The 24,395-nt window shown below is 51.5% G+C and overlaps 1 protein-coding gene across 5 annotated transcripts in view; it reads left to right on the plus strand.

The window, feature by feature from the left end:
* DAG1 (dystroglycan 1) overlaps positions 1-24,111 on the plus strand; it is a 50,037-nt gene extending 25,926 nt beyond the window's left edge. For 4 of the 5 annotated variants that reach the window (XM_030227963.2, XM_009090996.4, XM_018914968.3 and 1 more), the window contains exons 2-3: positions 8,029-8,438; positions 20,539-24,111. In XM_030227963.2, coding sequence (XP_030083823.1) covers positions 8,157-8,438; positions 20,539-22,947 — 2,691 coding nt within the window. In that variant the 5' untranslated portion in view covers positions 8,029-8,156 and the 3' untranslated portion in view covers positions 22,948-24,111. Of the gene's footprint in view, positions 1-3,283; positions 3,301-8,028; positions 8,439-20,538 lie in introns of those variants that run through there. The other variant, XM_030227964.2, reaches the window with a different exon arrangement.
* The last annotated feature ends 284 nt before the right edge of the window (positions 24,112-24,395 follow it).

Raw genomic sequence — 24,395 nt, forward strand, 5'->3', positions numbered from 1 at the left:
TTAATTTCCTGTGGATTTTAGTACTACCTTTAGCTTACGTACCCTTAAACACAGAATTAAATATTGGGGGTTTTGCACACTGTCGCTCTGTTTTCAGACAAAACCAAGAGTTATAAGCAGAGTTTTTAGGGACTTGCTCTGGCTGGCTGTGCACTGGAAACACAAGTGAAGCCAAAGCCGCACTACAGTGCATGCCCTGAGGCAAACAGACCCTTGCTCTGCCCTGCTGCAGCTGTATATTTAGCCTATATGCCCTTTCCAATAACAGCCAGGAGAGGATGCCTGGAGAGGAATGCGAGTCATCATTTCCCTGAATGCTGTCCCGGGATCAAGTGATGCTTGAGCCAGGAACACTGCCTTGGTAACTCTGCCTTCTATAAAATTGTCTGCCCCACCCTTTTTTTTTTTTTTAAACCCACGTGAAGTTTAAGCATTCCTCTTTGTGACCCTACTGGATCCTTAAGAAAACCCATTTTGTTTGAGTTAGTTTGGCTTCTGGTCCTTTTATTAGAGGAGAGCGTGGGCTCTTGTTTCCCATCTCCCTAGTGCCCCAGTGCATCCCACTTTGTTCTCTTTGAGCTTCCTCCAGGAAGGATCCATTTTATACCTTTGATTCCCATCACTTTTCTCTGCCAGCTTTCCCTTGAGATGGGCCTGGCTCACAGGATGCAAGAGGTGTGGAGTGGCATTGTTGAAGCTGTCCCTCTGCTTTGGCTTGTTGGTGGATGTTTATATCCTGATTTTTCCTGGCTGCTGGCAGCAAGGAAATGGCAGTTCTACCTGGCTGCAATGTTTGTAATTACAGGGGGAAAAAAGATTTCTGAGGCCTTCTAAATACTTGGGAAGATAATATCTGAGCTTCCTTTCAACTGAATGCACTTGAAGATACGATCTGAGTTGGCTGTCTGGGAATAACAAAAGTGGAGGAAGGGATTGATTGTGGTTGCTGGAACTTTCATCAAAGAGTCAGGAGTGTTGCCTAGCCAGAATCTGCAGCTGGTGGTCAGTGCCACCGGTCAGGCACAGCGGACACTCAGACATGGCTCCAGCACAGGGCAGGGAGCACACAGAGCCTGCAAGGGGCCAGTCCAGCAGGGTGGATGAGCAGGGGCACATCCAGATGGTTTTACAGCAAGTCTGTCAGGTCAGAGTGGATGTGCATAGTCGAGAGGCACCTGTGGGTACCATACTCATCCCTCCTGCTGGAGGCTGGGGAAGGTGCTGCCTCCAGAACAAGTCTTGCCACAGCAAGACTCTTGGAGAGGAAATGTGCTCTGTAGGGAAGAAAAAACATGCTCCAGCTGCCAAAAGGGATCTGTGGCCTTTCTGCTCCTGCTGCTGCTCTGCAGTGCCCCTTGCATGTACCTCAGCAGGAGTGCCCTGGCAGGGGGTTTTTGGGACTGCCAGGCTGCTTCCTCCCCTGCACAGCACTTGCTGGAGTGCTTACTGGAGCATATCCACAGTGCTTACCTCTTCCAGGAAAAGAAGTTTTTCTGGGAATGGAGTCCCCACTTGGGGAGGGCAGTGTAGTAGCCCAACTTTTGGACAAACACATGGGGCAAAAAGGAAAACTGAGCTCTTTGCATCTTTTGTCACTCTCACAGAGTGATAATGAAGGTAGCAGAAAGCTTCCTGTCAGCTACAGGAAAGTTAAATATCTCTGTGCTTGCTCTAGAATAAAAACTGCTGCAAGGTGTCAATGGCGGTGACCACTTCCCGCACAAGTGTCACGAAACTGCCTGTGGCCTCTGGAACTTGAAAGCAACAAGTTAGTGACAGCTTGCAGGCGACTTCCCCATCAGCAGGAGGGTGCTGATTATTTCCCTGCCCAGCACACATTTTTAGCACTGCTGTTTTGGGTTTGAGTTTGTTTTTTTTCCCCCAAATTGTTTTTCAGCTTTAGGGTTTCCTGTTACTGACACCAGATGTGCTGGAGACAAGCAGTGCAGAAATACAAGAAGGGAGGAGGATGAAAAAAAGCACCTATTTTTTTGCCTGTGTCCTTTGGGCTGGGTGTCACATCTGGGCACCTTCACCACATTTGATGTGGTGACAATACACAGTGGGCACACCATGTTGAAATGAAGTTTTAGGGTGAAGAATTGAGTACACTTGGTTGGTACCTCCTGAGCTGATGGTATCTGGGGTTACCAGCTATCAGTGGCGGTGGGGGAGAGGGTGGAAGGGGCTCCAGGGGTCTCAGGAGCACTGATCTGGGCCTTTGTCTGCCCACTCAGGCAGATCTATCAGGGTCTGATCTCTGATCATCATGCTGCTGCTTTAGTTTTGGTGCACACGTGGCTTTGAGCAGCCAGCTGTGAGTGCAGCATTAAGCCAGAAAATTGCAAGAGCTTGTTCTCCAGTCTCCAAGTAAGGCCACCATCCCTAGAGATGCCTGGTTAGTGTTGTGCAGGACAGGATGCTGTCACTCTGAGCAGTGTGGAGTGGGGAGAGCTGTCTGGTGGTGAAACTTCTGTCTTCTTCCTGGCCTGTTCCCTCATGGCAGATGCCTGCCCTGTGTCTGTGTGTGACCATTGTGTCTCTGTGTGTGTGTGTTCTGCTGTACATCCCTGTCTGTAACTCATCCTGTGTGCAGCAGCGTTTGGAGCTTGGGTCTTCTGGGAATGTGCATGGCAGAAGCCATTGAAGTTGGAAATAACCCCCCAGAGGCGTTTGCTGCACTTCGCATAGCCTTTAACACAGTCTGCTTATTCAGGGTATGTCCGGAGCAGGGCAGGCACAGAAACTCTGACCATTTCCTAAATTTCATGCTCCAGGGTGTTCTTTGCACATGTCAGGCTTGCAGGCTAGCACACTCTTGGGCTTGAGGAGACTGTTAGTTCACGACTTGGTGATGGGCTGCTGTGCCCAGACACACTGCCTGCAGGCTGTTTGTCTTTCCTGCCCCCCTTCCCTCCCGGGCTCCTTCAGCACAGCGCAGACGTGCAGGGAGCACCAGCCGCCTGTGCCCGGGCCGTGCCGCCAGGCTGGCACCGGGGGTGCCTGCTGTGGTGTTTGGGAGCGGGCAGCAGGGCCGGCAGAGTGCCATCTTTGTGTGCCTGGCCGGGGACGCTGCATTTCATCATTCCTGCTGCTCGCTGCCCTGACTCGCAGGCGCGCGAGAGCTGACAGGACTTGCCCGGAGATCTCCTGTGGAAACACGCACGGGAGATCTCTGCACAGACAATAGCTCTGCTCTGCAAAGGTGCACCAAGTCTTTCTAGCTGAGTTTGCTTCCTTAGAGAAAGGCCACTTGTTTAATGCTTACTTTAATCAGGATGTTGGTAAATAAGCAATCAGGTAAGTGGGATTCCTCCTAACTCCTAAATATCTTCTTAACCAGAGTCAAGAATTGCACGGTGGTTACTTGAGCTTTCTGCACGCTGGGCTCAGTGGCATTAATATGCTGGTGGTGATTAATTACCGCAGCCCAGTGATGTGATTGTGTGCTTGAGCAATTGGATTAGATGCAGCTGGACAGAGACTTCACTTTCACTGGTTCTTGCTGAAGTGGTGTCGTAATCAGCCACAGAGGAAGAGTCATTTCTAGGACAGCCACCCTCCTCTGGCTGGGATGCTTCCCCTGGCTCCTCACCTGGGTCCTGATGGGCAGAAGGAAAAGTCTCTGGGAAAATGTGTGGCTGGGAGTAGCTACTTTGTCCTGCTCTCATCTTTCCTTTCAGTCCCATCTTCTGCCTGCTCTGTTCAGCGTTCCTGGATTACAAAGGTGCAGCGTGTCCTTACCGTGTCAGTGGGTCTCATGGCTGCATGGAGAGGGAGCAAATTCCAGCATTGCCTTGACAAGTCAGCATCATATCAAATGCAGCATCATAACTTCACCAAGCAGGCCCAGTTCTGTGGCTCTGAGAGGGGGTTTGGCACTGGAGATCAGGAATCAGCCTTGGCACATGCAGCAAGCACTAGGACTGAAGCAGATGTTGATACTGACTTTGATGTTTCATCCAACACTCTGAAGGCTTGAACTTGAGACCAAAAGAGCTCTCACAGAAGCATGAGAATAAAGAGAAAGTCAGTTCTTTCAGAAGATCAGACAGAACGAAACATCCTGAAATTCAGGACTAACCTGAACCTTTGTGTTTGTTCTGCGAGACTGGGCAGTGCACATCCTGCTGGAAGGAGGAGCACAGTGCCATGTAGAGGTGCTGGGGTGGTCTAGGCTTCCCTCATGCCTGGGAAGTGCTGCCTAAGTCAGTCAGCTCTGTGGCCTGATGCTTCCTAGAGATCAGCAGGGAACCGCCTGCAGAATTCCATCTGTGTTTGGGTTTTGGCCCTGTTTTGAATTTGTGAGAAACTATGTGAAGTGTTGAGGTTTTTGCTTCTGGAGGGCTCCAGTTCTGTGCCACTCACCAGTCATGGACAACGACTCAGAACATGGACTTTGTCCAAATACAGCTGGGATGGCTTCTCAGTTGAGTCAGGGTTGTGCCCATGGTAGTGCCATGTGAGGTGGTGTGGGCTCTCAAATCAGAGGCACCGTGCAGGTCCCATCCCAGCACTGTTCCAGCCGTGCTGCAGGGAACATTCACTCTTCTGCAGCTGCATCCAGACCCACAGTGTTGGTGGCCAGCAGACTTGCAGAGCAGCACTAGTGGCTTTAGGCAGGGGAACTCCTATCCCAGAAGGTATTCCCCTTGCACTGATAGTCCATGTGGACTGCAGCACTGCAGGGAAGTGCCTTGTACAGCTCTGCTGATAGCTGGAACCACCCTGCTTTTTCTCCTTCACACACTGGGAGAGGCTGGCAGTGTTTCAGCTTCTGTCCATTGTGTGGTGAGGTGGAGCTGTGTTAGGAGGTTTTTCTTTTTTTTTTTTGGTGGCACAAGTTTGTTCTCAGCTCTTCTGTTTGTTCTTTGTTATCAGCTACTGAATTCCTCCTATACCTCCTGTGTGCTCCACTCCTATATGCTGAGGCTGTTCTTCTGTATTTTCCCTAAAATGAAGCTCTGAATTTGCAACCTGCAAGTGTCACATGAGCACATAATGGCCAGTTGCTGGGCTGAGGGGCACATATGGGGCAGTGTTTGTTGACTGCTTTGATAAGTATTTCTGAAATAGGTGATGACTTCATCTTCCTCTCCTGCTCACCACAGATACCAAGAACCAGCTCCTTTGTGCCCAAATGCTCCTCTCCATCCAACAAAAACGCCCCAGGCTGGATCACATCATTTGGCTGAGCAACACAGAGCTGTACCACGCTCATGCACGAACTGCACTGCAGTGTGACAGGGCAGGGGCTGGCCTGAAGCACCTCTCCAGGTGTTTTTACAGCCTCATCAGTTGTACACTGTGTGTCTGGCTGTCCAGGGTGTCTGTCCTCTGCTCAGGTGTGGGAATGCTGCCACATTCCTCCCCTAGCTACAGGTCTCTGATCCTGCCTGTGCTTGCCATAGGCATCAGGACTTCCCAATGAGCAGGTTTCAGGAGAAGTAGCTCATGGACAAGGTGCCATCACTGCAGCTTCCATGCTCCAGGCTCCATGGAGTGTGAAGGTAGTTCCTTCAGCTTTGTAAGGCACAGTGCAGGGACAGAGTCCCCTGATTTCCCACTGTGATGAGCAGTGACTTCCTCAGGACCTCCTGCAGGTGACTGCATCATCTCTGTAGACCATTCACATGGCCTGTTGGATATTCTCTACCAGACATCTACTGTGGTACTCATTTACCTGCTGAGATAACTCTGTGCTCATCTGAAATCAATTGCAGTGTGTCAGATCCTCTGGCCACACAGGGAGCTAGTAGGAGAGATGTGCCCTACAGGGATTGTGACTTGTCCTTACCCAGCAGCCACTTCCTGGGGATAAACTCTGGAGAAGCAGCTCAAGCTCAGGCACCTCTCTCTGGGTGAAGACCATCCTGTGCTGGTGGTTTTTCACCCAGGCGGTGGTGGGGCACTGAATGGGCTCCCCAAGGAATGGTCACAGCCCCAAGGCTGACAGAGCTCAAGAGGCATTTGGGCAAGGCTCTCAGGCACATGGTGGGATTCTTGAGTGTCTTGTGCAGTGCCAGGAGTTAGACTTGATCATCCTGATGGGCCCCTTCCAGCTCAGCAGAGGCTATAGGTCTGTGTTCCTTTGCCTTTGGGAAGAGCCTGGCTTTGCCTTCCTTCTTGTTTCATCTGGTATATTCCCCTCCCAGTCAGCTCAGACAGCTGGAAGCACAGGAGCAGCAGGGAGTGGCTTTTTTGTGGCACTGACCTTCTTACCAGCCATCCTCCCATCTGTCTTGTGGTTCCCAGCAATGTTATCCTGCCTCTGCTGTCTCCTCTGCCTTTCACTTGAGACAGGTTCTCCACAGAGCAGCAGTCAGATCAGGTATCTGCCTCATGGATCCTGTAGCCAGAGGTTGTTGCATTCAGCTCCTAATTCCTACTACCCACAGCCCTCTGTGCTGTGCCCTGGGCCTGTTACCTTGGGGTGGGAGGTGTCAGCCCTTCTCTGTGTGGGGTTCATTGTGAAAGGCCCATCAAAGGGTACAGATGTGCAGGTCCTCTCAGCTTCCCTGGAGCTCAGGCTTTAGGGTGAGCCACCAAACCTTATCTTTCCTGTTATCCCTAGAGCCTGCTGTGGTAGCCTTGGGCTTGGGTGCCTGCATGGACAAACCTCTGTCTGCTTCTGCAAGCCTCTGGTGGGCCGTACACCCTGCCTGGCCACAGCACCACAGGGAGCTGAGCCCTGTCGTGCTGCTCCGGGAGCTGTGCAAGGGCAAGAAGCAGTGGGATTTCCCTTCCCACACAGACTGGCTCCAGGGTCTCTTGGGACAGCCTGATGTGCATCATACGGTGCAGACAGAACAGGCTAAAATAAATCAGACTGGGAGCCAGTGGTTGGAAGCTGTGCTGTTTTGCTCTGGGAATTTGGAGCTACTTTTCTCTCAGCCTGGGAAAAAGGAGTTGGTTCAAGGCATTAGGGAACCCAATCTTGTGTGCTCCTGGCATTGAACAATATCTGCTTGGTCTGTGTGTCTGTCCTGCTGTCCTGTGCAACCCACCATTCCACTCCTTATTGCAGGTTAGTTAGCAGGGGCTGTGCTGCCTGCAAACTGCCATACCAGAGTGAGCAGTACAGCTTCCCTGGGGTCCCAAATGACTCTGTCCTATTCCAGGAATCCATTGGTCTCCTGCAAGCAGTCTGTGAGGAGGAATATGGTGGCACAGATCTGTGACTGCCGTGGCTGAATGCAGTCTGGAGGGAGAAGGAGCTGGGGAAGCAAAGGAAACCATGTCCAAAGGAACAAAGAGAAAGGAGATCCAGGGAAGCAGGGAGGTGGTAATGATGGGAATGAAGTGAAAGAACAAAACAACAAAGTGAGAGAGAGCTGGAGATGTGTCTTGGCCGAGTGTGGGCACAGGTGAGCTGTGCAAGCAGGAGAGAGCTGGATGGCAGCATAAACCACTGTGTGTGCATAACTCACTCCAGTCTGATTTGGGGCTTCATGTTGTGGGCCCCCAGATCAACTCTGAGCACACTAATACAAAAAGCTGGACCTGAGAGGAGACCTGGCTTGAAAACCAGGCTCATGGGACAGAGGAGCAGAAGCATCTGTCATGTGTCAAGCCATTAGGATGGCAGCTTTGGACTTCCAAATGTTTCTTGGTATCTTTCCTACTGGGTAACTGGCATTTAAATCCACTGATATTCCAGCCTAGCTTCAGCTCACCTTGAAAGGTCAACTATTAGTGTTGTGCTCAGCCTCAACTTTGGTTGTATCTCCCCTGTATCCCTGCCTGTGGCTGTCTCACAATGCTGTGTCTCCAGAGCAGCAGGGACATGGCTGTGTGCATGGAAAAGCAGGAGGGATTTGTTTCTTGGGAGATGCTGTATGTGAGAAGAGGAGCTGAGAAGCTCTCGTGCTCTCTGATGGTTGTGGTAACTTGCACTTAAGTCAAAAGCTGAGGCACAGAGAGTAACATGGCCAGTAGCCCTCTGCCTGTTGCAAGGTCACTGTGAGCTGACTGGCTGGCTTGGGTATCTGAATTGGTGTGCTGATTGGATTTCCTATGTCTAACCAGGTTCCCAGGACTCCTAGGATGAGGCTGCTGTGAAGGACTGGTGGATCCCCTGCCCGTGCTGTGGTGTCTGCAGATTCCCCGTGATCCCCTTTCCAGCTGGAGCACCGTTACCAAGGCTGCTGGGAAGAATGACTGTTGGATGCCTCCTGCAAGCCCCTGTCCTGGGGAGGACTTGGCTCCCAGTGCTGCTGCTGGCAGCCTCTGCTCACTGCCAGTGGCCCAGCGAGCCGGCAGAAGTGGTTCGGGACTGGGAGAACCAGCTGGAGGCCTCCATGCACTCGGTGCTCTCGGAGCTGCGGGAGGCGGTGCCGGCTGTGGTGGGCATTCCCGACAGCTCTGCCGTGGTGGGACGCTACTTCAGAGTCTCCATCCCCACGGATTTAATTGCTTCCAATGGAGAGGCTGTCCAGGTGAGAAACACCATTCCCCAGGGATTGTTTTTGGTTATATTCATGCAGGATCAAGCGAGTCACCCCACTAAATGGGCTGGGTCATGAGGGTGGCTGGGAAGCCGCCTTACAGTTTTGTAGGACTACAGGAGAAGGATTTTTATAAAAAATTAGTCTCATCTCATTGCAAAGTTTCTCTCTTCTGTAACAAAGAAGACTTCTCAGGGATGACTAATTGAGTTTGTTGGCTATATTTAAACTATTGAGATGCTCTGCCCCTGGAACGATGGGCACATCCATGAGGAGATCCTGCCGTGGGATCTGGGGAGCCACAGATTCCCTGGGACTGCTGCTCGGGCTCAGGGAGTTTGCTTCACTGTGGTAACAAAACATTGCCAGACAAACAGACCTGTCCTGCCAGCAGAGCTTTGGGCTGCCTGGGACACTGTCTCTCCTGACCTTGCCCCTAAATCCCCTTGGGAAAGATGGTAGCCTTTCCCCTTATCTGACTTAAACTCGCGTGAGGCACTGCAAGGACCCAAAAACTGAGTTTTGGAATCAGTCCTGAGTGCAGGAGAGGGTTAGAATAGCCCAGAGGAAGGTGGGGACATGGCCAAACAGGTATGCTCATTGTTAGTCCTTTCCTGGAAGGGTTTGCTTGGATCACATGGAATTCAGAAAATTCTTTTCTTAAAAAACAGAGCTGCCTTCCAGTCTCAGGATTCCTTTTCAAAGAGCATTATAAAGCATTATAAAAAGCCAGGCTTCTGGTGTGTCTTAGAAGATCAGAGGGAGAAGGAGAGCAAGTCAGGAGCAAGTCTGACATCTCAGTTTCTCCTGGAAGGCAGGTTTGGTTTAGCTCTGTGTACAGTCCCACAGTTATCCCAATCCTGATATGTGATCCTGCTGGCTCCAGCAAGGGTGCCAGACCACAATGTGCCAGGGTGGGCAGAAAATCTGAAGAATGCAGCAGTTATGGACAGAGGGTTAGACGGGGGGAGGAGGGCAGTGGGTGAGCCCCTGGCCAGAGGAGTTGGGGAAGGGGCCAGGCTGGTCTTGGTGCCTCTGTGCTGACCCATGGCCAAGGTCCCTGCCCAGCCTCACCCACAGCCTGTGCTCAGAGCACAGGGCACCTGTACAGCACCAGGCTGCCAGAGCCTGTGGTGAGCCTCAGATCTTATGTTACAGAAATGATAACTTTGGGTTGGGATTTTGCATCCAAGTGGCTTGTTCTGGTGTTGTCTAATAGCTGCTTTGATGGCAAGAATAAGTGTCAGTATTTATATAACACCACAGCTTCCTCTGTCATCTTTTCCTGGCACAAAAGTCATCTGTGATAGCTCAAGTAGCTGCAGGAAAATACTGATGGATTATTTCCACCCCACCTGATGGCTTCAAATTCTGCCTTTGCCATGTAGGTGTGAGGTGGTGTTGACCAACACCAACATGCCTGGAAGGGCCTGGGCTGCAGCAGGACCCAGCAGCTGCTGGTTGTGTGCAGTTCAGCAAACTCTGGGAGTTATTTTCATGCTTATCCCTGGGTTTACCCGAGTGCATGTTGCATCTGTTCACCTTGAAATTGATTTTAAAAGTGCAGCAGGCTCTCACTTAGCTGCTATCTCTGGAAGGGCTCTCCTTGTAGAGAATGCATGCTGGCTGCTGAGCACAGCTGACCTTTGCTGTGGGGATTTGATTCCTGGCTAGTGGGAACTGCGTAGGCAATTTTGGGTGCTAGGATGCATTTTTGTTTTACTGGTAAATTTCAGGGCAGATTGCTCTGGTCTTTTTCTCAGGCTGCCTGGCATTTCTCAGCTGGCACAGTAAAAGCATAATACTTGTGAATCTCAGTCTCTGGTGTACTTAAACCCTGCTAAGAAAGAATAAGGACTTCTGTGCCTTCGAGATGGAGCAGGGCTTACAGTGAGATAGAGTTACCTGTATTTTTTCCTCTTAAATTTCAAAGAAATTGCCTGCAATATTTTATTTTTTTTTAAATTGCTGACAGTTCCTGTCCCTAGACTCCCACTGGAGCCTGGAGAAAGTGTGATTGCTTAATTTCTAGATGATTCCCACTGATTATTTCTAGGATTGTGGTGGGGATCGCCTTGAAGCTCCCTCTCAGATCCTCTCCCTGCTCGTTAGCAGATTCCAGCCAGCTGTAGACAAAATACTTTTATCTGCAAACTGGGTTGTGGGATGGAAACAACGCCAGGCATGTGCAGCGTGGCGGAGGAGTGGCCCGCAGGCACGCACTCCTGCACAGTCAGGTATGTGCTCCTGGGAGCAGTCCCCAGCCTTTCCCTGCCACCCCCAAAGCTGCTCAACAACAGGTGAGAGTTTTATGGCTAAGGACGAAAGCAAGTTCATTTGAATGTGCCCAAGCTGCAGAGAAAAGAAGTAAAAACCTACCACGTGTCTGAATTTCAGAGTCTGTTTCTACATTGCTCAGGGCCAGCTGCCTGCAAGGCACTGGGGCCATGGTAACGCCCTTCCCCTGTGCCTTGTGTTCCCAAGCAAGTGCCTTGGTCAGGCACTGTCTTGTCCTCTGGAAAGCAGCTGGAGATTGCAGGTATTCCAGCTGTTGGATTTGGCAGCAGGTCAGTCCAGATGCTGTCCTCTAGCTTCCTCACTGCAGCAGGGCTTCTGGCTGTGAGACTGCTCTCCAGCTGTCTGGAGGTGGCTGGGAATTAAAATTCCGTGGTGTGGCTTCCTGAAAGACATCTTGCAGCCCTTTCTGTCACATCTGACACCAAAACATTGGTATTTTTACGAGTTTTGTGTTAAAACACCCCATTTCCCCATATCATACAGCCCCCTTGCCATATACACAATGTGTGGGTGGGTTGCCACTGGCTCCCACTGGCTCCTGGCAGATGCTGGCTAGAACAGAATAGACATGGGCATTGGTGCTGGTACCTTCCCCAGTCATCATCTCCCTAACCCCTTTTCCACGAGGACTGTGTGGAGTCTGACCTGTTACCTCTCAGCTGTGTCCTGTCAGAGAACAGATCATGCTCCAGTCAAAGACCAGTTGGATTTCCTGTTCCTGTCACTTCCATTTGAAGCTGCTCCAGAATTTGGCTGCTCTGATTAAAAATGCAGCTTCTAGCCTAAATTTAGAGATGGCTAGAAATATTTATATGTGCTGCCCTTTAGCCTAAATCAATTCTACCTTCATAATATTTACTTCCCTTATGTATTTATAGGTGACAGGCATATTCCCCATCTTGATTTTATTAGGTTAAACAAGCCAACCTCTTTAGTCTTTCTCATAAAATAAGCTTTCTTTCCTTCCCCTAAGCTTTGCAGCTGTCTTCTGCACCTCCTCCAGCTTGAGTTTATTTTTCTTATGTTTGCATGACCACAGTGTTACAAAACATTCCAGATGAAATTTTACCAGAACCTTTTATGAAAGCATCAAACTTCCTTTTCTCTTCTATAAATAGCTTTGTTTGATATATCCTAGAATCATTTGCTTTTCCATGTCTGCTTTGCTTTGGTTTGGACATCTTCCTATCAGCTGAAATATCCAGGTCTGTAGTTTTTGCTGCTTCCAGTTGTTGAGTCCCAGAAAAGGACAAAAGGTGAGGTGCATGATTTGGTGTAGTGGCTGCCAAACATGGCTCTGCACTCATGCCAGTAGCCAGGGTATGCTGTCCCCACAAGGATACATTACCCACAAGGAACCCCTGCACAACCTGATATGCTAAATGCATATACCCACACTACACAGAGACACTATTAAATAACTTTTATTTAAAGATGGCTCTATAAAGCATGCTGGAAGGAGAGAAACTCCTGCTGTGTACTGCTTCCCAAGGCACATCTGTGCCAGAGCAGGAGATTTGCTGTGTCTTCCTTGGAGGTCATGTAAAGCAGCTGCCCTGCCTTCAGTCCTGGTAGTCTTCAGTGTTGGGATGGATCTGCATGGGTTTGTAGCCAGTGCTGAGGAACTCAGGTGAGCACAGGTGAGCATTCCCAGCTGTGTCTTAGCCCCTCATTCTTTTTTTGTTTGAAGTGCATGGTTTCCATAGGGCTTTGTTGGGAAGACAGGTAAAACACATAGCAGAGGCCCTGAGAAGCTGTCTCTGTAAGCAAACACAGCTGGTGGGAAAGTGATTAGAACAACAGAATTCACTCAGATGAATTACACAGCGAGCTATGGAGCAGGTTTGGAGGTTATCAGAGACTGGATATCCATCTGGGAAAAAGGGAGTCTTGCTTTCATAGAATCACTGAGTTGTTTAGGTTGGAAAATACCGTTTAGATTATCCAGCCCAACCATTAACCCAGCACTGCCAAGTCTACCACTAAACTTTCCAAGCAGGAGGCTGAATTTCCAATGGTTGTTCTATTTGCCATCTGCTGAAGCAGCTTTTACTGAACAGCTTTGCTCTCATCAGATGTCAGGGACCTTGATTTATAAACAGGATCCACAGAGATTGGGTTGCAGGAGTCCTGACATGGGTATCTACTGTCAGGGCTGTGCTGCTCACCTCAATCCTGCTCCAACCCCAAAGCCAAGGGCTGGATGTTGACAGCCAGCCTGCAGTGCCAGGACACACTTGCTTTCAGGGAAGAAAACCACAAAATACTGACTTTTTTTTTTTTTCCCCTCTTGCAACGATCTTTATTTCAAAGCATTTTAACTGAATGTGAAATTTATTAAAGTGGCATTTCTCAAAGGAAGAAGAGAAGCAAGGAGCAGTCCCGAGGGGCTTTGTCATCAAGCTGGGTATCTTAAAAGGCTCTCTGTGTCAAGGCATTTGAGCTTCACCTCCTCCCTGGGGTCCCTGGTTTTCTTGGACTAACTGGGAGGTGCAGCAACAGCCGCTATTTACAGGCGAGCACACGGGGATAAATGGCAGTGCCTGGAACAGGTCCAGGCAAAGGAAGACTTGGGCAGGGTTTTGCTGGGTTGCCACGCTGCAATCTGAGTGATAAGATGAGCTGATAAGATTCCTGCAGGGAGGCCGAGGGGCCTTATCTTTTTCCTGCAGGGAGAGACCGAGTCAGAGAATTTGGCATTTTCAGTGCACGCTTAGTAACAAACTCTGAATTTGGAGGAGTGGAAAATGTGACTCAGTCTAATTATAAACTGGCTTTTCAGACGGGCTGGGAAGTTCCTTGTTTTGTCCTGCTCTTACAGGTTGGTGCTTTGAGCATCCAGGGAGACAGAGGTACGTGACAATAATGAGAATCCTGCGAAGGAGCAGACCTGAGGCTGCAGGATCTGGTCTGCCTTTCCTTGCCATGCTCTTGAAAGCCAGCTTTCCAGCAATCTGCTGATGGGAGGAATAAATTGCCAGGGCTGGTTAGCTGTGCAGTGGCAGCATGCACTAAACCCCCAGCACTTGGCATCCATGCTCTGTGGTATTTTTGCTTCCCTTTGGCCTTTCACTTATAAAAAGTGGCGCTGAAAGAAGAGCCCAACCAAACTTTTTTTAAAGCTGTTTGAGGCTTTTCCTGCCCCGTGCTCACCCCCCAGCCAAGGGACAGAGAGGGTGTGGGCAGCCCATGCTGACCCCAGCCCTGGCGCGGGCGGGCTGTGCCTGCCCGCTCCAACAATAAGGCTAAACAAATCCTTCCAAGCTGCTTGCATGGACTGATGAAAGGAGGATTTCTTGGGACACTCAATGTTTTGTAGTGACCTCCCAGTGAAACAGCTGTTGTGTTCCCTTGCCCAGGCAGAGTGGGATGCTGAATGGTGTCCTTATAGGCAGCACAGAGGCGCAGCTGGAAAAGAAGCCGTCATGGCAGGAGTATGCGAGGGTGGCATGAGCTGGGCGTAGCTGCTCAGCCTGCACCTTTGCAGAGCCGTTTCACTGATGGTAAAGGAGCTGGTCAGACAAAGCCCAGCTCGTGTGGAAGGCAGGCTGAGCCCACAGCACAGCCCTACACCCACAGAGGAGGGGGGCTGCTTTCCGTGCGTGAGGCTTCACTGGCTCCTTGAATGGCTGGAAAATGCAGATGAGCAGGAGACACATAAACTTCTCATTCAGATTGTCATGAGCACATAAAAGCAGAGCAGCTACTTCAAGTAGCTTTGCTGCCTGGTCCTTCAGAGGTTGAAGTTTGAACTTGAAGATGAGGGTCAGGGCACAGTGATGTGGCCTCTGCAAGCCTTATTCCCCCTTAGCTCAGCTTTCTTTGTTTTTCTAAAGCAGCAGCTTCAGTGCATGGAGACATACTGGAAGGGCTTTGCAGGGCTTTTTCTGGGACCAGCCAGAATATGGAGTTAGCTCAACCATCCTGACCTACCTGTGCACAAAGGAAGCACCAATTACTGGCTGTTCTTGTGTAGCTTTTGGTCTCTGAACAGAGGTGGTGAGCTCCTGCTGGTAATGAAGGCTCGGGTCACTGAGGCTGACGTACTTCTGAAAGCCAGTCAAGTCTCTGGGCTGTTTTTAGACTTCCAGGGGCAGAGGCATCTGCATGAGTTGTCCTGGAGCAGCTTGTTTTGTCTGTGAGTTCCTGGGTCTTTGGGCTGCTCTGTACCTGCTGTGCAAGGTACACAGCAGCCCAGAGGAGCAGTGTCTGCTGAGGATACCCAAAAACCTTGGCAGGTAAGGCAGTCCCTTCCACAGGGAAGCATCTGTGTTGCAAGTCCTTCCTGCTCGCTGTGCCAAGCACAACTTTCCTGTCTCCAGCCTGAGCTTTCCCATAGCACAGCACTGCAGCAGCAGTGCCCAGTGAGCAGAAGGCTCTGAGAGGTGCCCATCCTCCTTGCACCACTGCTTTCTGGGCCTTGTGTTTCTAGGCATGGCCTGTCTGGTGTCCTAGTTTGCAGTTCTGTTGTGTTTGAGAAAAGGAGGTGGCAAGTAAGGTTGGAGGCTCCTTCACACGACCTCTCCTGGATGCACACAGGCCAACCTCCCTGGCAGGGCTGTTCCTTGTGGCCAAAGCCCCACAGCCTCATGGAATCACAGGATATTCTGAGTTGGAAGGGACCCACGAGGACCATCAAGTCCAAGCCCTGGCCCAACACAGAACAACAGGAAGAATTGCCATGTGTCTGAAAGCACTTGAACTCTGGCAGCTGTGGGCTGAGGGCTGTCCAGCTCCTGCCTTGCACCATCACATTCCATGACCCAGTGCAGCAGCCTCTGCTGCCGTGGGACCTGCCTGGGGCTGTGGTTCCTGGACAGCTTGGTCTGCAGGCACAGTGCAGCCTTTGTGCCAGGTGAGGGGTGCACCTGATGGATCCAGAGGCAGAGCCTGCCTCCCAAAACAGGGACTGTCCTCTGAGCTGGAGCCTGCAGGCCCCGTGCCCATGACTTCTCCTGACTCCAGTCTGGCTGTGCTCTTTGCAGTGCCCATGGTTCCAGCAGCACTGGCGTGGATCTGAAGCCAGTGTCCCTCCCCCAGCTTGTGTGGGACAAGGCAATGAGAATCTGCCTACCCATGGATCTGATTTGGAGCTGACACTGCCTGTTACTTCTGCTGCCAACACTGCCCATGCTGCAGCATTAGCAGGGGGTTTAAAATGAAGCTTGGGCTTAGGCAAACAGGTTAGTCTTGACTCTTTCTCTGCAGTTATATTTGCATTTGAATTGCGTTTGAATTTCCATTTTCCTCCCCTGCCTGCTGGTTAATTGCCTGCAGAAGCCTGAGCCTGCAGACTTGGTGTGACACTGGCTGGGTCAGTCAGTTGGGCTCAGCTCAGCTCAGCTCACCTTCTGGAGGGCCCAGCTGGGATATTCCTCATTGCTGGCCATGTGTGTTGGGGTGATGCTGAGGGAGTCTGGCTACAGTAAATTGCCATCAGTAATTACACTCCAGGTAAAACTTTGGCACAGGGTCTGTCTCTCAGCAGCTGCTGAGCACAGGGAGGGGAAGGGGGCAGTGGGAGATCTGGCAGAGCTGCAGGACTGTCCATGCTGACTCTGCCCAAAAGCAGCCATCAGGGGGTGTTTAGGGCTGATTTGAAAGGAGCCGACTCCCAGCTGCTGCTGCTGCCTGTGTGAAGGTCTGTCAGCACAGGCAGGGGAGATCCCACTGGATACTTCCAGGACTGGGAAGATTTCATAGTGGTGTGCCCTAGTGGAGACCTGTGGCAGGATCCTATGGTACCTGTCTCCTGGCAAAGGGCTCGCTGTCTCCTTTTCAGGGGATTCATCAGAAGGAGGAGGACTAAATACCTGGAGGATTAAAGGGCACTCTTGTAAGTAAGAATGCAATTTTCGCCTGAATTCCCTCAGGGCAGAAGTTTTGCTCACTGCTCCTTTGCTTATCTTTGTCTTGTTGGCCACAGGGTTTTAAGATCCAAGTTTAAAAAAACAAGTCAAACTGAGCTATCTTCTTTCATGAGCTGACTGCTCTTGGCTGGCCTAAAAATAACAGGCCACGTCTATCTCAAAGGATTTTGTGAACAAGGTCTTCAAAACCAGCCAGACCACTCACTGTATGTATTTTAAATCACAATCATGGCTTATTTTTTAATGGTCTTCAGTACACTGCCAGGCTTGTGTAATCTTTAGCCAATAGGCATTCATTTACAATTATCTCAAATAATGGGAAAACAAAGACAGCCTTTTTTTTTTTAAACTTGGGCAATGGAAGAGTTATTTTGAAACCAGACCCCTTGAGGGAAATGGCAGGGCTTAAGGCTGATACTTATTGCATACATAGAAAAGTGGAAAACTTTTAACATGAAAACTAGAGATCCCAAATCATTAACTATGTGTAGCCTTAACAAATACCCTTTGAAGCAATATTTGAAGGAAACATTGCTAGAACAGAGTCCAGGTCTCCCTCCTCACAGTTCACACCACTGCAAACACAGCAGTGACGTGGACAGGACAGACCCACGCCAAGGCCTCTGCTGGTCAGCGTTTGTTTAGGAGCAAGTATTTTTATCCATTATGCTAACAACTTTATTTATCTGCTCCAATCTTTCTGGGCTCTTCCTTTGTCACATGAACATGGATGATTTCTGCTATCAGGTCAGTAGCTGTGTTTAAAGCAGTGCAGAGACATCGAATGCTTGTGACTTGTTGCCTTCTCAAAGATTTCCCAGGGGAGGCACAGGCTTCATAGGAGTAATCCACATAAATTTGATTTTCTTAATCGTCTCTTGCAGAGCCTTTAGAAACAGTCCACATCTCCTCACAGGCTGAATACAGCTGAACTAGCTCAGCTCTTTTTAAATCAAGTTTAAATGGGTTTATAAATGTTTTGCAACTGTCATATCCCTGCTAGAACAACTCATCCCAGTAAGTGATTGCTTGGCCTGTTTTTGTTTTTCAGGAGAGCCTAGTTTTTGGTGTGAATCTGTCTGCCTGCAGTTTCCTTTTCTAGGATGGGCCCTACATGTAAACTGTAGGTTAAAAATGGTTTTCCAAGCAGGAAATACTCAGACTGGCCTGTGCCTCCCTCGCCATCATTTCTGTGTGTGGGGTCAGGCACCTTTCTGAAGTGAGTTTGGCTGTCAGAAGTAGGAGCGGAGATGACTGAAGGAAGAATCACCTTGTGGCATGAGACTGGATAAAATACTGCTGCTTGCAGGTCTTCTCCTCAAGTCATGGCAGTGCCCAGGGAAGAGGCAGCAGCAGAAAACTCTGACTCTCAGGAAAGCTGTGTGGAGTGTTTGATCCTGTAATTAAGGGCTTTTGCAGAGTGCACAGAAGGGGAAGATTTGTTCCAAATGTAGCCTAAAATTACACACTCAGAGAGAATTTAACCACTCACTATTAAAGTTTTTATTCTTCTTGATTGTGTAAGCCTCAATAATGCTGTGGCTTTGTCCTGGCTCCCTATGTTTCTGTTCCTTATGTGTGCCCAGCCCAGCCCTCCTCCACAGTGGGCAGGTTAGTGGCTAATTTTGGCACAAGGGGATAAAGAGTGGAACCATCCAGTTTCTGCTACTGTAAATGCTTTATTGCACTGAGCATTGTCCTGGCATCTCAGTTTTTAGAGGGTGTGATGAAATGAGACTTTTTTAAAGGAAGATGGAGTCAGGTCAGTGCTTCTGGCTGGGCAGAAGCAGACCCTGCCTTAGTTCTCTTTTGGAAGAAGAAATGCCAAGGAAGGACAATTCGTTCCTTTGTTCCTGCAGGAGCGAGGCTTGGCTCCCTGTGCCCAGCTCAGGTGAAGGGCTGCCTTTCCTTTGGGATGTCTGGGCTAAAAGCAGCTCCTGTTTTTGCAGTGGAGGAGGAGTGACTGCAGCCACAGCCCTGCCAAAACTCCCTGTCCTCTGCCAGACACGTGGGTACACAGCAAGGCCAGGGCAAGGATGCTCACATGTTGGTGCATGGTGGCCTACATTGAGGTACAGGGCCCTTGGGACAGCTTCCTCCAGCTGTTGTAAGCAGGAATCTGAATTCTGTGCTCTGGTGAGGAGTCAACTAAAGCTGTGCTGAGAGCTTTAAACTCTGCTCTATAAGCTGTGCCCAGCGTGTGGCTCATGAAGTACTCTCCAGCTTGTCCAGGCTGGCTGAAACCCTCTGCAGCTCTTGCACAAAAGCTTTTTTGTGCTGCTCTTGCCAAAAGACTTTTGGGCTGGCAGAGCTGTGCATCCAGACCCTTCAGTGTGCTGAAACCCACAGCGTGGGGGTGAGCCCCAGGGTGCTGCCTGCATCCAAGGAGTGGGAGTGGCACCTCACAGTGTGCACAGCCCTGCAGCATCAGGCATCCTTCCTTGTCCATCCAGGGGCTTTCCCCAGCAGGACCTGCAGTGTGGCAGTCCAGCCCTGGCTCTGCACCTGCTGCTGGATGCAGGAATGCTCCTGCCTGTCTGGTTTCCTTGCAAAGCTCCTCTCCCAGCTTTGCATTTGGGTAAATTATGAAATATGTATAAGCTTTACAGAACTGCAGAGAACCAAAGCACCCTTTCAGGAAGAGAGCTGGAGCCTGGCTCCATGTTGGATTGCAGTGAGCCCAGACCATGGACCAGGCTGCTAAATATGTCTCCATGAGCCCCAAAGCATCCTGTTTGCTCGGAGTGTCAGGGGGAGATGCCTCGTGGAGTTCTGGAAAGCCCAGCCAGTGCACTTTCCAAACGCCTCCGGGCCTGGGCGGTGATGAAGCTCAGGTTACTCACTCTGGAGTACCTACAGTCCCGGGAAATGTCACAGCCCACCGAGCTGGCAGCCTCACCCCTTCAGCGCACAGCCCGGGATGTCAGCTGCCGGGAGCTGGGTGGGGGCTTGGGGTTTTTCACCCACCCTCAGCTACAACCCAGGGCAGGAGACAGAGTCCCACGGGCTGAAAGAGGTAGTAAAGAGTGGGCTGGAGTCCTGAGGTGCCTGTGTTCTGAGACAAAGCCTTCCCTTGCAGCAGCAGGTTGCTATGTGAAAGTGAAGTCCTTCATTTTTAGCTAGCCTGGGGGTGAAGCCAGGCTGCCATGCTGTCCTGTGTCATGTCCAGCAATTCCTCAGTCCATGTGCCACATCCCTTCCTTTATCCTCAGCTGCTGTTCCTCTGGCAGAACAGGACAACACCAGGTAGCTCTCAGGATTTCCTGCTGCTTGTTGAGAGCTGGTGTGCTCCAGCCAGGCCAGGGACTCAGAACCATAGCTGGCCAGCTTCTGGCCCCTCTGGGTCTTCCTGGCTCTGGGGACAGTGAGACAAGCTGAAATAAGTGGAGAAAATACATGTTCTGCTGAGCTGCTGGAGCAGTGGCCCTAATGTGTCTAGGGTGGGCAGGGTGTGATGGGCTGAGGAAAGGAGCAAGATGGCCAAGCTGGGAGAGGAAGGAGTGGGAAGAGGGCAGTTGTTAGATCAGCTCTGCTGTACAGCATAACTTCACCCTCAGCTTTGTCACTGTCCCCATGACGTAAACTCCCCGTCTGCTCTCAGAGAAAATGAACCACTTGTGCTTGGCAGTTGCACAGCAAGTGTTGGAGCACTTGCAGGCCAGGGGGCCTTGTGGGACTTTATGACCTCTTGTGGCTCCTTAAGCCCTTTGGGTCCAGTGCACCCTGCAGAACTGTCCTTGCCAACATGTGGAGGAGGAGGCAACGGCTGCAATGCTCTGGCCAGGATGTTCCTTCCCCAGTTGTTACACTTCAGATTTTTTTCTTTAATCCTTGTAATTAAGTGTTACTGCTGATAGAACCTGTCCTCATGCTGTGCTTCTAAAAGCCTTTTTTGTTTGTTTGTTTGTTTGTTTGTTTGATAGATCTCTGAAGCTGGGAAGGACTCCTTGCCTTCTTGGTTGCACTGGAATGCAGAGAGCAGCTCCCTGGAAGGGCTGCCCCTTGACACAGACAAGGGTGTCCATTACATCTCGGTGACCACTCTGCAGCCCTTCCCCAATGGGAGCTATGTCCCGCAGACCACAAACGTCTTCTCCGTGGAGGTCCACCAGGAGGACCACAACGAGCCTCAGTCGGTGCGTGCGGCCGTCCAGGACACGAGTGACACAGCACCCTTCGTGTGTGGCTCAGAAGAGCCAGTCACCATCCTGACTGTCATTTTGGATGCTGACCTAACAAAAATGACACCAAAGCAGAGGATTGAACTCTTAAACAGAATGAGAAGCTTTTCAGAGGTGGAACTTCACAACATGAAGTTGGTTCCTGTTGTAAATAACAGACTCTTTGACATGTCGGCCTTCATGGCTGGACCAGGAAATGCAAAGAAGGTGGTGGAAAACGGGGCCTTACTCTCATGGAAACTGGGATGTTCCCTGAGCCAAAACAGCGTCCCCAACATCAGCAAGGTGGAGGCTCCAGCTAAGGAAGGAACCATGTCTGCCCGCCTTGGCTACCCGGTTGTTGGCTGGCACATTGCTAACAAGAAACCTCACCTCCCAAAGAGGATGCGGCGGCAGATCAACGCCACCCCTACGCCTTTGACTGCCATCGGGCCGCCCACCACTGCCGCACAAGAGCCACCCACCAGGATTGTCCCCACCCCGACGTCGCCCGCCATCGCGCCTCCCACAGAGACAATGGCACCCCCTGTCCGGGAGCCCATTCCGCTGCCGAGGAAGCCGACAGTCACCATCAGAACCAGAGGCCCCATTGTCCAGACGCCCACGCTGGGGCCAATCCAGCCAACCAGGGTAGCAGAAGGCACGGGCACAGCCTCCGTGCCGATTCGCCCCACCATGCCTGGGTACATAGAGCCCACAGCAGTGATCACACCACCCTCAACTACCACCAAGAAACCAAGAGTCTCCACCCTGAAGCCAGCCACACCATCCACGACAGATTCCTCCACGGCAATAACACGAAGGCCCACTCGAAGGCCCAAAACGCCCCGTCCAACAAAGCCCCCCAGCACGACCAGGTCGCCCATCTCGAAGCTGACAACGGCCTCTCCGCCGTCCCGCGTGCGCACCACCGCCAGCGGGCTGCCCCGGCCCTGGGAGCCCAACGAGCCCCCCAAGCTGACCAACCACATCGACAGGGTCGATGCCTGGGAGGGCACGTACTTCGAGGTTAAGATACCATCAGATACCTTCTATGACAAGGAAGACACCACCACTGACAAGCTGCAACTGACCTTGAAGCTGAAGGAGCAGCAGATGATCGAGGAGAATTCATGGGTGCAGTTCAACAGCACCAGCCAGCTCATGTATGGCATGCCAGACCACAACCACATTGGGAAGCACGAGTACTTCATGTATGCCACTGACAAGGGTGGGCTTTTTGCCGTGGATGCCTTTGAAATCCATGTCCACAAACGCCCACATGGGGACAAGTCTCCGGTGAAGTTCAAGGCCAGGCTGGAAGGGGACCATAATGCAGTGGTGAATGACATCCATAAGAAGATCATGCTGGTGAAGAAGCTGGCTCTGGCTTTCGGCGACAGGAACAGCAGCACAATCACAGTGCAGGACATCGCCAAAGGCTCCATCATAGTGGAATGGACCAACAACACACTGCCCCTGGAGCCTTGCCCTCGGGAGCAGATCCGGACTTTGAGCAAAAAAATTGCAGATGACTCCGGCAGGCCGAGCCCAGCTTTCTCCAATGTCCTGCAGCCTGAATTCAAGCCTCTGAATGTGTCTGTGGTTGGTTCCGGCAGCTGCAGGCACATCCAGTTTGTCCCCGTGACCAAGGATGGCAGGGTGATCCCAGAGGCCGCGCCAACGGTGGCAGCAGGCAAAGACCCCGAGAAGAGCAGCGAGGACGATGTGTACCTGCACACCGTCATCCCTGCCGTGGTGGTGGCCGCCATCCTCCTCGTGGCTGGCATCATTGCCATGATCTGCTACCGCAAGAAGAGGAAAGGCAAACTGACCATCGAAGACCAGGCAACCTTCATAAAGAAAGGTGTGCCCATCATCTTCGCCGACGAGCTGGATGACTCCAAGCCCCCACCGTCCTCCAGCATGCCCCTCATCCTCCAGGAGGAGAAAGCCCCTCTGCCCCCTCCAGAGTACCCCAACCAGAGCATGCCGGAGACCACGCCGCTCAACCAGGACACCATCGGGGAGTACACTCCGCTGCGGGACGAGGACCCCAACGCGCCGCCCTACCAGCCTCCCCCCCCCTTCACTGCACCCATGGAGGGGAAAGGCTCCCGCCCGAAGAACATGACCCCGTACAGGTCCCCACCGCCCTACGTGCCCCCTTAACAAACAGGAGGCTCTCGGGGGAGAAGGGGCCTCCAGCTCCCCACCGGTGCTGTCTGTGGGCCGGCAGCCCCCTCACCAGCCGGGAACACGAAAGCCCAGCCTGCTCCCCAGCAGGCTCTCCCCGGCTGCGCCCGCCGCACCGGAGCGCTCGCGGGACTCGGGGGGACACTTGTTTTATTTTTGCCTAACAAGCTTTGGTTTTATTTTATTCATAGAAAAAAATTCTCGGCTCAAAGACGCCTTCCCGGCGGCTGGGCTTCGGCCGGGGCCGGGCGGTGGGCAGGGAGGGGGGTCGGGACGGGTCGGGCCGGGTCGGGAGGAGCAGGCAGCACTGGGGTAGCACTCTGGGTCTCCGCTGTTTGCCTTTAACACTAACTGTACTGTTTTTTCTATTCACGTGTGTCTAGCTACAGGACGTAACATGAAAGGTAGCCTAAAAATAATTAAATTCAAGGGACTTTCTGAAGTCGATGGTTTAAGTTTTTACATTTAATCTGCTGTTTACCTAAACTGGGATGTGTAGTTTTTGGGGAGGGGGAGGGCAGTGCTGTGCTGCAGGCGAGCTCCACGGGCTGGTCAGCGGGGCCAGCCAGCCTCCTCCTCCTCCTCTTGGGGTGGATCAGCTTCTTGGTTTGGGGTTTGATTCTTTTATCATTTTTATTTTAATTTTAATCAAAGAAGTCCTATCTTTCTCACGCATCATAAAATAGTCATGAGCTGGGTCAGCCTGGCCTGGGGTGCCCATGGCTGAGCAGGGGGTGCATCACTGTGCCGGGGAATGCTCGCAGAAGGATGAGCTGAGCCCCGTGCCACGACGAACTTCTCTGCTTCCCAGCGAGCTCCAGGGTTGGGGGGGTCGATTTAAAGCAAAACCCCCTTCCCGTGGGGTGTTTTGGTGAGAGTAGGGTGTGTTCTCTGTCCCGGCTGCTCCTTGGGACTGTGCAAGAATGGCCCCGCTGGCCTCACGCTGGCACTCCAGCCTGGACACTGTTGGAAAAGCTAAAAAAGTTTAAAAAAAAAAATAAAAAGAAAAAGAAAAGAAAAAAAAGAGCGCCAGGAATAGTTAATAGTTTAAAAAAAAATCGGTGAACTCTCAAATCTAATTTTTTACTAAATTTTTGATACAGACTCCGATTGTTTTATTAAAAAAAAAAGACTTAAAAACCGGTGTGCGGCTGCCAGCAGTTTGTACGGGCTCAGCCCCCTCGGGCCGGCCCCGGGGGACCCGCCACGGTACCGGTACCGTCCCCATCCCCTCTGCTCCGAGCCCAGGCATCCCCAGCCGCGATTTGCTTGTGTGCGCCCCAGGTGGAGGGCTGACTCCGCACACCGGGGCCGGACCCGCTGCTTCACTCCGGGACGGTGCTGCCCGGGCACCGGGGTGGCCCCGGGAGGGCAGGGGGTGGGGGTGGGGTGGGGCGGTGCTCAACCCCCAGTTCCGGTCTCGG

This window comes from Serinus canaria, chromosome 12 (genome assembly GCF_022539315.1).
Source record: "Serinus canaria isolate serCan28SL12 chromosome 12, serCan2020, whole genome shotgun sequence".
Taxonomy (NCBI): Eukaryota; Metazoa; Chordata; class Aves; order Passeriformes; family Fringillidae; genus Serinus; species Serinus canaria.